The sequence below is a fragment of the Gambusia affinis genome, linkage group LG06 (genome assembly GCF_019740435.1).
Source record: "Gambusia affinis linkage group LG06, SWU_Gaff_1.0, whole genome shotgun sequence".
Classification (NCBI taxonomy): domain Eukaryota; kingdom Metazoa; phylum Chordata; class Actinopteri; order Cyprinodontiformes; family Poeciliidae; genus Gambusia; species Gambusia affinis.
The window spans coordinates 1,136,094-1,149,127 of NC_057873.1; the positions used below are offsets into that span (position 1 = coordinate 1,136,094).

The 13,034-nt window shown below is 45.6% G+C and overlaps 1 protein-coding gene and 1 long non-coding RNA gene across 5 annotated transcripts; one reads left to right on the forward strand and one right to left on the reverse strand.

The window, feature by feature from the left end:
• Positions 1–1,432: 1,432 nt before the first annotated feature.
• On the forward strand, positions 1,433–6,079 carry LOC122833297. The gene is made up of 3 exons (XR_006370953.1): positions 1,433–3,739; positions 3,834–3,923; positions 4,455–6,079. It is a non-coding gene; the product is annotated as an uncharacterized LOC122833297 (long non-coding RNA).
• Positions 6,080–6,859: 780 nt separating this feature from the next.
• Positions 6,860–12,756, reverse strand: gpr171 (G protein-coupled receptor 171). 4 transcript variants are annotated; one of them, XM_044119722.1, is made up of 6 exons: positions 12,654–12,756; positions 11,225–11,277; positions 10,954–11,142; positions 9,611–9,823; positions 9,414–9,542; positions 6,860–8,060 (listed from the first exon to the last, which is right to left on the reverse strand). In XM_044119722.1, the coding sequence occupies exons 2-6, from the start codon at positions 11,228–11,230 to the stop codon at positions 7,536–7,538; spliced, it is 1,062 nt and encodes a 353-aa protein (XP_043975657.1). In that variant the 5' UTR covers positions 11,231–11,277; positions 12,654–12,756; the 3' UTR covers positions 6,860–7,535. The 4 variants fall into 4 exon arrangements, with proteins under 4 accessions (XP_043975657.1, XP_043975656.1, XP_043975659.1 ...); XM_044119721.1 differs by having other exon boundaries at positions 11,225–11,280; positions 12,654–12,755; XM_044119724.1 differs by having other exon boundaries at positions 9,611–9,820; positions 11,225–11,280; positions 12,654–12,754.
• Between the last annotated feature and the right edge of the window lie 278 nt (positions 12,757–13,034).

Sequence of the window (13,034 nt, forward strand, 5' to 3'; positions counted from 1 at the left end):
CACTTACAGCTGTGGTATGTGGTGTGTGTGTGTGTGTGCGTGTGTGTGTGTGTGTGTGTGACTCCATCAGAACCTCCAGGGTGAGTCCAGTCCTTCCTTTGGGTTCGCAGCTCATCGGAGCTCCTTGCAGCCAGAGTTCAGGTCCGGTTCTGGTTCTGGTTCCTCACAGGTCGGGCTCTGGTGTGAGTGCGTGTTTGTGTGTTGGTTTCGTTGTGGTTTCTGGACCTGGACCAGAGCAGCGAGCCTCAGAACCACAAACATCACGCTGGCCAGCAGAGAGAGGCTGAAGGAGGAATTCAGTTTCTGAGGAATCATGGAGGAGAAGGACGGAGCAGGAAGACCCAGAAAAACAGAAACACTGGAAAAAAGAGAGAACAACAGAAAATACAAAACAAGATGTCACAAATTCTGCAGCTGAAGGGAGGATCTACAGGTAGGGGGCGCTGTAAACCAGGTGACCAAAAAACTTTATTTCACCTCGTTTCTCAAGTCTTCCACAGATTCTCAGTCAGATTCTGGCCTGGACTTTGACTAGGCCATATGTTTTGATCTAACCTGTCCCATAATAACTGCAGCTCAGCATGATGCTGCCACCACTACTGAAGCTGAATAGAACCAATCAGAACCAGAGCTTTCTTCTTCAGACGGTCCGTTCCTAATCATCGATTTTTATAAAGAATCTGTAAATAAATAAATCCTTCAGAGCGACCGGCATCCTGGTTTTATCGACTTCCTCGTCTCTTCTTCTTCTTCTTCTTATCGTCTCCAGGAAGTGAGCCGCTTCACTTCCTGTCGTCCCTAACCCTCTGGTCCAGAGCCCGTCCACCCTCCAGCTCTGACCAGGAAGTCAGCAGGAAGTGACCTCAGCCTCCTGGCGAGGTCACTTCCTGCGATTACAGAGGAAGAAACCTCAACAAGAACATTTACAGAAAAAGAAAAAGGCAGAAAATGGACCAGAACCAGAACCACTTCCGTCTGAAAATCCTCTCTGAAACACGGTGGTGGCAGCATCATGGTTGTTTCTGAACCAACATTTTAACTTTTCCATATTAGTCTAAACATTTTCTTAAAGAATAGTTGAGAAATTCTGAGGCAGGGTTTTGTGGAGAGGCTGTGAGTGGTCAGTATCCGACCCGAGTTTGGACTAAAGTGAACGATCCTGGAATCTCATCATGTTGATTCATTTACTGAAGCTGCTGAGTTTGCAGCTTCAGTAAATTAATGTTTCATCTATTTCATTCTGGGTTAGTAATTATTAGTTCTCAGATATTTAATATTTCAGAGACTTTTTGTCCTTTGAATTTCCCGACCGAGAAAAGACAGCAAACTAAAATGAGGTGTTTTAATCCAACTTGTCAGTAGTAAATAATAGATATAATCTGATTTATTCCAACTAAACCAAATTAATAAAATCTGAGAACCTCAGCCTTCATGACGCAGCTGTAGTTCACACTCTGACCACTAGAGGGTGGAGAAAGGCTTTAATGTGGGGCACATGCACTAACAGTGTACACGCAGGAGGAAGGCTGAATTCAGACTGGACCCAGTTTGATGCAAATTCACGACAACCGTCCATAACGGGTTAAGAACCCTGGAGATCGCCGACATTTATGACGAAACGCTTTCCGATTTTATTTTAGTCTTCTTCCTCTGACTTCCAGCAGCCGGAGCTCAATCAGGCTGGATGATGAAGAGGACAGTCATAAAAAACAAATGAATCAATGATAGCTAATATAGTGATCCTGTGGGATAGGATTGGTCCACAGCAGCAACTTGGTTTGGTATCTAAACAGAGACAAAGTCAGGAGACGTCAGATCTGATGAAGAGTTTGTTGTTGGAAAGTGTTTCTGTTGAGGTGAATGTTTAAACTGTGGGACGTGAGAAGGTGAAACTTCCTGTGGTGTGCGATCTGCAGACAGATTGGTCGAGTCTGAACAACATGTTGAGTGTGAGAGTCGGCATTCCTTCCAGACATGTCAGCACAGTTTCTGCTTCCTGGCAGTGCTCTTATAACACAGGCATGCTAACTGCGGCAGGATGACTTCATGGATCCGGTTCTGTTGAGTCAGCCCGACCAGAGTAACATCTGCATCCACAGAAACCTGAACCAGGAGGCTCCAGAGCAAAGAGACTCTTTATGATGCAAACGGGTCGTTTGGGATCAGTGGCGCCTCCTCAGGTACGGCTTCCGCTCCGTTTGGTTCAACAGGAAATGAAGAGGATAAATCAGAGGCTGGGCTGAAGGAAGGTCTCGTTGTGTCGCCTCTCAGGCGTCTTCGTCAGCTCTTCACTCATGTCTGCTGCTGCTCACCTCCTCACACTCCAGTACAGTCAGACTTTTCCCATCAGCGCTAAGCGCAACAAATTCAGAAAATAACATTTATTTAAAAAGCAGATTTCAAAGACAGAAGATCCATCACATTTCAACTGCACGTTTATAAAAACAAAGAAAAAACCAATAAAGTCGTGACATAAAATCTGGGACAAGAAAATGCAGATGTTGGCACTGCTAACATTAGCGATGCTAGCCCTATGGATTTAATTCTAAACATTAGTTCTGCTGAAGCCAAAGTGCTAAATCAACACGGTAGTTAGCTGAAGCTAATGCTAAAGTGCTAAACCAACACAGAATTATTAGTGTGCTAATCATTTTCAAAGTTAGCAAAACTAATAAGATCCATATTAGCCCTGCTTTTACTGGTGGAGCTAACCTTTAGCCTAACTAGCCTGAAAATGGAACGTGAGGGAAACTGAAGGCGACAAGCAGCCGAGAGTTTGGTTCAAATCATCTGGAGACTTCTGGAGTTTCAACCGGACCCAAAAACATAGAGAGCCGTGTCCTTTTTGTTCACAGGTTGCCATGGAAACGCCAGGCTGTTAGAGAACCAAATGCAAACCTAGAGGTTGTTGGGCCGAGTCCCAGAGCAGAACCAGAACCACAGACTCAGTCGCATTTCAGAACATGAAGGTTGGAGGAGGAGATGGAATCCATCCATCCATCCATCCATCCATCCATCCATCCATCCATCCATCCATCCATCCATCCATCCATCCATCCATCCATCCATCCATCCATCCATCCATCCATCCATCCATCCATCCATCCTGATCTCTTCCTCTCTGCAGTAACTCTGAGTTGAGGATCATTAGATCATCAGTTAAACTGGAACTCCAGTCGTTCTTTTGTTTCTCCTCCCACTGATGGAAAGCCTGAGATATGAAGGTGGAGGAGGAGGTTGCCTCATCCCAGACCGCTAAAAATAACTTCATGACGTTATCTTCACAAACCGTCATAAATGTCTCAATATCCTGAAAACAGATCGCTGAGGAAACCAGGAAGTAACCAATCAGGAAACATCTGAGACTTTGGGTTAGAGGCACTGATGAGGAGTGAGGCCTTGGCGTCGGGGTGATCTGGACCGGTGCTGGAAGTGAAGCGGCTCGGCGGTTCTGTTGGTGCGTGTTTGTGATGTGATGCGACGTCTGTTCCCACGACACCAAACGACCTCGAGCTGCGACTCTCTGCCTATAAATGGCTCGTCTGGTGGCATTCTGGTGACCCGTCAGGCCGTAAAAGGACAGGCAGAGAAATGGACTGAGGGAGGCGGAAAAAGAACAGAAATATCCAGGAAGCCGGAGCCGGTGGAGGAAAAGTCTTTGAAACGTATCGATACGTATCAATGAGGGTTTTCTGTCGCACTTCATGGTTCTGGAGGAATTCTGGTCCAGTTCACTGAGGTTTGCAAACATTTGTTTCTGCTCGGCTTTCTGAACACAGCATTTCTACCAGGCTTAGGCCTGAGCTTTGACTAGGACGTTTGTTCTTTTTCAGCCGTTGGGAACAGAAACACTGAACCAGCTGGAGCTTCGACTGAAAGAAATGCAGTGAAGACAATGAATGACTGGAGAGTAGCAGGAAAAGGTAGCACACCTCAACTTTACATGGACTAGTTTAGTCGACACTGACGATGTTTTTACATTAACTTTACTTAGCTTAGCATTTCTAGGTTAACTTAAGTGCCAAAGCTTAGCTTACTGCAGCTTAGCTTCACTGTTCTTAGCCAATTTTACTTCAGTTAGCTTAGTTTATGTAGCCTAGCATAAATTACCCAGCTCAACTCCATCTTCCTCCTGTTAGAGAACAAACCAGACGTGGCTGCAGTCTGGTGTGTGTGTGTGTATGTGTGTGTGTGAGCTCTAACTAAGTTAAAACCTTGGTGACTCATGCACCTGGTTTCAACATCGCTAATTTAATCCTGAACATCTTCAATCAAATTAAATGCAATCTTCATCTGGAGGTTCGATCCGGTTGCTTTAGATCGACGGATGTAGCAGAACACTAACAGTTCTGTCATCGCTGATTTAAATGATTCATTTCATTTTAAAACATTTTACAAAATCAACAGAATTCATCCTAACATTCAAAGTAAAGATTTTTTTCTCATTTCTGCAGGTTTAAATCTCCTGAAAACACGTTAAGAATCAGACCTGTTGGTTTTATTCTGACAGGATCTACAGAGAAACAGCAGCTGTTTAACCTTTGACCTTCAGCTCCTCATCATGATCAGGAGATGATGAGAAGGAGAAAACGAGGCCTTGGTTCTGATTTATTGATCTCAGAAACAAAACACAGAAAACCTGAGGAGTTTTAATTTGAATGTTGAACTCAGAGCTGCTTCCCGACCCGGAACGGCGACTCGGACCGGACCGCCGGCTGTCAGGATATATCCGTCTGCGTCCTCACATACGGCCGCGCCTCACACAGCTGTTACCCTCCAGTCCGACCCGGCAAGCTATGAATTATATAAATTACAACAAGTTTGGTTCTTCTGTGTCCTGGATCCTTCAACAGGCAGAAATAATGAATATCTGGGAAGCATCATAACTAAAACTCAAAGTGCCAGGATTTTATAGAAAAATATTTAGATTTTATTTTGTGATTGTAAAGGCAAGTAAAGACATACTTTCTTTTTTTTTACCGTCAGCTGCTCTGCTCTCTGCTCCCACACTCTCAGCTGTCAGCCACTTTTAAATTCTTCTCATTAATGTACGAGTTAGAGAGGTAAATATGATGGAGATATTTGCTACATTCAACAAACAAGCTCAGGTCTATCAAAGCAATGCAGTCAGTTTTTCTAGTTTTGAGGCAGTTTATCATGATTCAACCAAAGTAATGAAATAATAAACTACAGTCTGATTTTTACTGTTGATGAGTTTCTTCCTTTTGAGCAGATAAGGAAATAAAAGGTTTATATGTCTTTTACTTACTGGAGGGTTTACTGTTTGTACTGCATAGCCACAGCTAACAGATAGCTAACTGCTAGCTCGTCTCTCCAGCGGCTCTGAGAGCCGGTACCGGTCCTGCCACACATCGGACCGGACCATAATAATGGAGGGGGGGACGAAAAATAAATTTTAATTTCTTTCTTTGATGAATAGCAGATTCATTACTTTCTTTTTTCTTTTCTTTTCTTTTCGTTTTTCCGAGATTCGGACGTTCCTGACCCCCGACCTCTCCGGGATTTCCGTCACATTTTGGTTCTGGAGCAGCTCGTCAACAGAACCACCAGCGGTCAGAGTCTCTGACGGACAGCATTAAACTGAGCTACGAAACTCCATCTGTTCCGTTAACACAACTGAACCGAGGCTGTGTCACTCCAGGACTCGGTTCATCAGAGGCTGTTAGCTGTTAGCTGCAAGCTAAGGGTCAAAGTACTTGTGCGTTTCAAAGTCATGCTGAAATCACAGCGCCATCTGGTGGCCTGGCATGGTAACTACAGCGGGTTGAAGGTGACTAGTTGGATGTTGATTGAACTTTTCTCCAGTCAATATCTGGAAACGCGGCCAGCTTCACGGCGGCTGGGTCATTAAATTCAGCCTGGACAGAAGAACTCTGGGAACCTTTGAGGAAACGGGCTCTGGACCTTAAGGACATCTTCAGATAATCTTCCACTTTATTCTGCAGAATCCCTTTATGCTAATCTTGTTTTTCTGCAACCTGAATGAACCAACGTTCTTGTTGTTCTGGTTTCCATCTAAAGCTCCAACAGAATAAATAAAGTCAAACTCAGACCAAAGGACAGTTTCCATCTGAAATCTGCCCAGGCTGAGGTTTAATCTTTTCTGTAGTTGCAGAGATTAACGACGTTCTCAGAGGATCGTCTCCAGGTCTTCCTCAGTGACCGTCTGAGCTACAGACCCCATCAACCAGTTGAAATAATTTCTGTGGATTTAAAGAAACATCATCAGCGGTTTGACCTTTGCTCTGGTTGTGTCCATGTTTCTGCTGTGGTTCCTCTGAGCTTTCTGGGTTTTCCGCTGTAATCCAATTGACCAGTTTAATCAGATTATCTTGTTTGGAGTGTATTTCAGCTCAGATGAAATCGTCTATCTTCTTGCAGATAAAAGCTGAGTTTGGATTTCTGCATCGTCATTTCCAGGCTGGAGAACCAATTAGCTCTAATGCCCTCTGCTGCCCCTCTGCTTTCCTCTAATGCCCTCTGCTTTCCTCTGCTGCCCTCTGCTGCCCCTCTGCTGCCCTCTGCTGCCCTCTGCTGCCCCTCTGCTTTCCTCTGCTACCCTCTGCTGCCCTCTGCTGCCCCTCTGCTTTCCTCTGCTACCCTCTGCTGCCCCTCTGCTTTCCTCTGCTACCCTCTGCTGCCCTCTGCTGCCCCTCTGCTGCCCCTCTGCTTTCCTCTGCTGCCCTCTGCTGCTTCCTGCACAACACGACAGGTTCTGAACTAAACAACCAAACTGTCTCAGATTTCCCTTTTAACCCCTAAAACTAGACGAGTTTCGTGTTGTCCATCGTTTTTCAAACCAATCATCAGTTATTAAAATAATAATTATGACATTCACTTGCATTTAATTTAGTTTAATATTCAACAAGCCATCACACATCAAGCAGATGAATGCATTTAACTGTGACAGAAACTGCTGACAGCAGCTCCAGGAACTACATAAAAACAATGACATTAAATGATTGCACTTAAATTTTGAACGATTCACTGAACTGTTCACCAGCTTGTGTGTAATCACGTCTCAGGGTTGTGATGTTGATCTGGAGGGTGAATCCATGATGTCAATTAACATTCCTCCAAATTTATTCCCACTGTGGTACAGTGAGAATAAAGTCATAGAGAGTCATAAAGAGAAGCTCCAAAGGCAGTGCAGACAGTACAAGAAAAACAATATAGATACAGGATCATTTTTATTACCAGTTAAGTCCTGGTAGTTTTCTACTTCAACCATCTTAAACCTGTTCAGAAGATAAAAGTCTGGCTTTTTTGTTTGGTTTTTATAAATTTTGGCACTACTAGCATTCATCCAACAGTAATCTGACAGCAAATGGCAGATAGACCTGCGGCAAAGGAAGTGAGGACTCGAACTCAAGAATACAAACTGCAGCTCTAACCACTGCGCCACACAATGCCACAAATGTCGGTCTTTGTTCTTAAATTACCATAAACATCCAGTTTCTGGAACATTTGCTGCAGCATCTGCAATGTTGCTCATCGTCTTTGTAGACCTGTGATTAGACCGCAGTATCCTCCTCTGCATGAACGTTTGGCAGCATCACTCCCTGCACATCCTGCTCCTCTGCACCAACGGCCTGGTTTCTGCTGCGGTGAAGGAGCCTCCTGACTGTTTCTCTGAACGCAGCATCCAGGTTGAAGAAGAGAAGCGGGTCGAGGCAGACGTGGAGCAGGCTCAGGAACAGCGTGGACTCCTTCCCCAGAAACAGCTGCCTCTTGGTCTGGCAGTTCTTGATGACTTCGGCCTGGGCCAGAGTGTACGGCATCCGCACCACATGGTAGGGAACGAAGCTGAGGGTGTAGGCCAGCGCCATGGCCGTCACACTCAGCACCACCCTCCTGGCATCCAGCCACAGTTTGGGGTCGCTGTGACTGTGCAGGAGTCTTTTGATGGCCAGGGTGCTGGAGAAGAGAACGGCTGCAGAGGCGTTGAGAAAGAGGGCCGTGTTGAGGAACACGGTCAGCGTGTGCCAGTGGAGGCTGATTTTCTCCTTCAAAGATGAACAGCTGAGGTACTTTGTCACCTGAACGGAGAAAGCAGAAACACTTTCAGTTAGAGGCCATGGAAAATCTATTGGATCTTTGGGTCCACTCACATCAGCCATGTTTAGTCTGACTTAGTTTGACTCTGGTTCACTTGTTTAGCAAGTCGGGTTCTTTTTGGGAGGTGTGAATGTGGAGACCAAAACGTCTCCAACGTGGAGACGTTTTGGTCTCCAATGTGGAACAAAAGAGCGAATTCTGGTCCATTTACTAACTTAGATCTTGGGTCAGTTGAAGTGAACTTTGGTTCTTCTGAGAACAAAGGTTCTCAGAAGTTCTCAGGGAAAAAAGCTCAAGACTGGTCCAGAACCGTCCACACCTGGAGGGCTGGGCATTTGGGTTTAACCTCGCCTGGAGATAGGGTAGGGTTGGGTTAGGCAGATGCTCTCCTGATAGTGATGGTCCATAAAATAGCGTACCAAACCGAACTGAGTTTTAACACACCACTTAGTGGAAACGACCCACAACAGAAGACCTCCCTATCAAATATCCAAACACCTCGGCTGTCTGCAGGGAAAGGTCATTCCAAAGGTCAGACTTGAACTCGTCTTCATCATTTACTTCACACTCAGCTGGAGATCTCGCCTACATTAGGAACCAGATTATCCTCTGTTTAACAGGACACAGCCCTCAAGCTGTGGTAATCCATGGAGCCTGACCCGTACATCTTACCCTAATGCTGCCCCAACTTGCCCAAAGACAAAAACAGTCAAAACTTTTACCTCCCAGTCACTGAAACCTACAGCCTGGTGACCCACAAATACCCTCCAATTATTGAGTTAGTCCAGTTTTTACTGACCAGCACAGGAATATCACTTGAGAATGGAAATGGTTGGGGGACTTATTCGGGTGTTTTAGTCATTTCTTGCCCTCAACATCTGCACAGTGAACATCTGCAGCATTGAGGAACTTGTAATGAACTCTTCCACCCCTGGAGGCCTGCAGCTGTGCAGCTGGTGTTCAGCAGCAGTGATGAGAAGGTTCTCCCTGTCCTGATCAGTCTCCTTTCACTACCTGACTAGATCCTCACCCAGCAAGACTCTCCACTGCATTGCTACAGCACAACTATAACTTCCTCAGCCAAAACCTTTTTAGTGTCACGTTTTCCAGAGCTGGAGTTCCTCTCCCATTGAAAACACCTGGTGTTTCACTTCTCCCATGGTCAGGGTGGAAACTTCTTTGGTCTGTTGTTATAAGACCAAAGTCAGACTCAGAAAACCTTTCTGGTGTTGCAGGCGAAAGAGTCCCAAACGATTTAAACTTAAAACAGAGTTCTCTGCAGAAGAAAAACCTCACTTCCATCATCCCACTGATATCAGAAGAGGTTGTGGTACCTTGTTCTCCTTTGTGGGAAGCACCATATTGGGGACCATGATGAGCAGCAGCAAGATCCAGACCACCATCGTCAACAGCCAGGCGAAGCTGGACTCCTGCAGCCGCAGAGAGTGCGCCTTGTCGTGGTCCTGCGACAGAACAGAGTCATGATACCACAGACAGACACAGACGGTCCTCACTGAATGTCCTGCTCTACCTTCAGGTAGTGATCTACGATGATGAAGGTCAGGAAGGCGATGGATGCGTAAAGGCTGATGTATATGATGACGCCGCTGGCCTGGCAGTGGAACACCATGAGCTTCCATGACGCTGCCCCGAGGTCCTTAAGGATCTTAAATGGGAGGGCAAAGAGCAGCAGGATGTCGGCCACAAGCAGGTTGACCAGGAAGACGTAGGTGCTTTGCTTCTGCTGAGGCACAACCAGAATGTCAAACATCAAATTAAGTCAAATTATACCAGAGTAAGACAGGGATCTGTGAACCACTCGACTACTTCAGTCCTCCAAAAGCAATCATGGTTTACTTCCAGGTACTTCACTCTGTGGACGTCCACAGATCTGCACTAAGGTACGTCGTTATGATTGTGTACCGTGTCGCTAGTAAACTGCTCGGTGTGAAACAGTGTTCACATCTAACTCTTTTTGTGTGTGTGATGACGAACTGATAAAGTTAACACTCAGCGCAAACAATCTTTAGCTGGACTAACACTACAGTGACCACAGTCACAGGTGTAGAGACGACCTTGGTGGAGAAGACAGAGGATCAAAACTACCTCATCAAACTTGTTAGTATTCACTTGAATTGTGGAAAATACAGAAATTTTAATATCTCAACCGTCGGCAGACGATGTACAAGATAAACTCTACTGTTGGTGATACGGTGAAGTGAAAAACTGCTGGTCCTCTGATGTCTGTAATCTGTGTTTGATTTGTTTTCACAGTGAAATGTTTCAGGCCATCAAACAAATCTAAAAACAGAATCACTTGTCAAATAAATGCATGATTATTGTCAGACCTTTAAATTGTGACATTTCTTTAATAGTAACTGACAACATGAAGTAGGTAAAAGATCCTAGAGTCACATCGTACCTCAATCTAAAGAAAAAGTCATTGACATAAAGTCTGAGGCTTTAGAAATGCAGCAGAACACGGAGAGAACCTAAACACAACCAAACAGGAGAAATGGCTCATGGCCTTTAGTCAAAGACTAAAGAGAAGAAGAGGCCTCAGTTAAGGTCCAATGTCATGATTTATCATTAAGAAACAGAGAAAAATGGCCTCTATGTAGACGGTCCAAGACCAGAACCACTACTGACCCAGAAGAAAACAAAACTGATCCAGAAAACATCCTGATGATCATCAAGATGTCTGGAAGAATGTTCTGCGGACCTTCTAGGAAGGCTTTGGTCTCAGAACCATAAAACCATCAATAAAATCTGCCAAACTGGTTCTCGTTGGTAATCAGTGTTTATAGAGACACAGCAGGAATATCACTGGGAGAAATGGAAATCCCAGCTTCAGGACGAGATCTGCTGTCCCACCTGAGACCTGCGGCTTTGGATGAACCCCCAGACGGACAGCAGGCTCCCAGGCAGGCCCAAGGTGAAGATGAGGATGTAGAGGACGATGAAGGGGCCCATCTGGTCGTTGACGATGCATGTGTTGTCTGCAGGTCCTCCTGTAGGGGTGATGTTGGAGGAGTGGAGCGCCGTGATCCGCTCCATCTGACTCTACAACACACAGGTTCCTGTTTGCTTCAGCACACAGAGAGGAAGAGGAAGCAGACGTGTTGTGGGTTTGTTGGCTGCTTACCGTCATGATTGTGGGTTGGTCTTCTTCTGCTCAGCTACACGCAGCTTCACTTTCTGCTGGAAGAGATCACAGCTCATTTACAGACGATGAAGGCTGGATGACTTCAACAACCGTTAACAACTGAATGAAAGTGGCTGGGATGACTTATTATCAACGACTGATTGCATGGATCTGGGTATAAATCATCTCTAAATGAATAAAGTGAATTAAGTCCAGCCTGATGTTGGTTCTGCTGGATCATGGATTGGATCAACAGCAGCGGTTCTAATCCTTTGGTTCTGTTGCGGTGACTCTGATTACGAAGCTGATAAAACTGGTTCCACTAACAGGAACATTGCAGCCTTCAGATGACGCAGGGACTTCCTGAACCTGATGGGCTGATTGGTCATGTTTCCGATTAGTGGCGTCATCAAAAGGCAATGAAAAGATAAAACTCTTTTTATAGGCTGCAGATGATGAACATGAAAACCAGGCAGATTTCAGATCGCTTCCTGCTGAGGGAAGAAGAAGTGAGCTGAGAGTCTGGCAGGATGCCGACGGAGCCTCTGTGGTGTCAGACGAGCTTTTCAGCACGCCGAGGTGAAACAGAGCGTCTCCTCCTCACGTTCTGAAAACCCTTAAATACGGCCACTGGAACAACGATCAGCGATTTTCCACCAGTGATGCGTTCCAGACAGCAGTGGGTTAAAGGTCACCAGCAGCAGACGTCAGCTGAAAAACACTCATTCAGCCCGATTGCTCAGACGGCCTTTCATGTCAGGAAGCCGTCGGCCGCCGTGTGTCAGACGGGGAAACTTTGTTAAAAAACGCGGATGACCTGAGGTGACGAATCAGTTCGACAGAAACAGGTTGAGACTCACCAGAGCAAAATGACAGTTTCTCTCAGAAACGTCGTCAGTCAGACTGGAAGGAAGAGCAGCAAGTTTTCTAAATCTGAACGTCTCCAGATTGAAGACAGAGTCTCCAGGTTAAAACCAGCAGAGGTTCTGCTTCAGCCACAGAGACGCTAAAAATGACCCAGAATTACCGTGAACAGAGAAATGAGGACGAGGAGGCTGCTGCAGGTCAGACTCTGCATATTCCGTCATTTGGACGTTTTTATCTCTTCATCACTTCTCTCTGTACAAACACATCTTCACACACCTCCTAATTTATGCTCAATTTCCCAGCAACACATCACTGATTTCCAGTCAGTGAGCTGAAGTCCAGTTTAAACCAGTAAACTCCTGAACTGGTTCTTTAACGTTTCTTCTTCCTGGACCTTCCAGGTTCCTCTTCCATGTTTTCCCCTCACTAATTTGCATTTATTTGCATTTATTTGCATGTGGAAATGAACCTTCAGAAACATGTTAAAATAATCCCCAGAGTGAAACCTCTCAGAACAAACTGCCTCCGTTCTCCTTTTAGACTCCAGTCAGACCTTCTTTACCTGCTGGTCCGGACCGTCTCTGGCTCTCAGACCACGCGTGGGGCCCCTGGGAACGTGGCCCGGTTCTCCTGGGCTCCGCGGTGCGTTGGATCCGGTGGCTGCTGCAGACTGGCTGCTGCAGCCGCCGGTGGAAGGAGTTTTCCTGTATGAGAGAGAGCTGCTGTCGTCAGTGACCACAGACCCTGCCTCTTAAAACACGCGCGCACACACACACCTACATACACTAGCACGTACGCGCACACAAACACACAAACACGCGCGCAGTCTGAGGTTTTCCTTGATGATGAACATTTAGTTTCAGGTTGATTCTCTTAAATGTCAGAGATGTTTGGTGATGATGATGTCATTTTATCAGAAACTGATTAATATGATTTTCAGTGA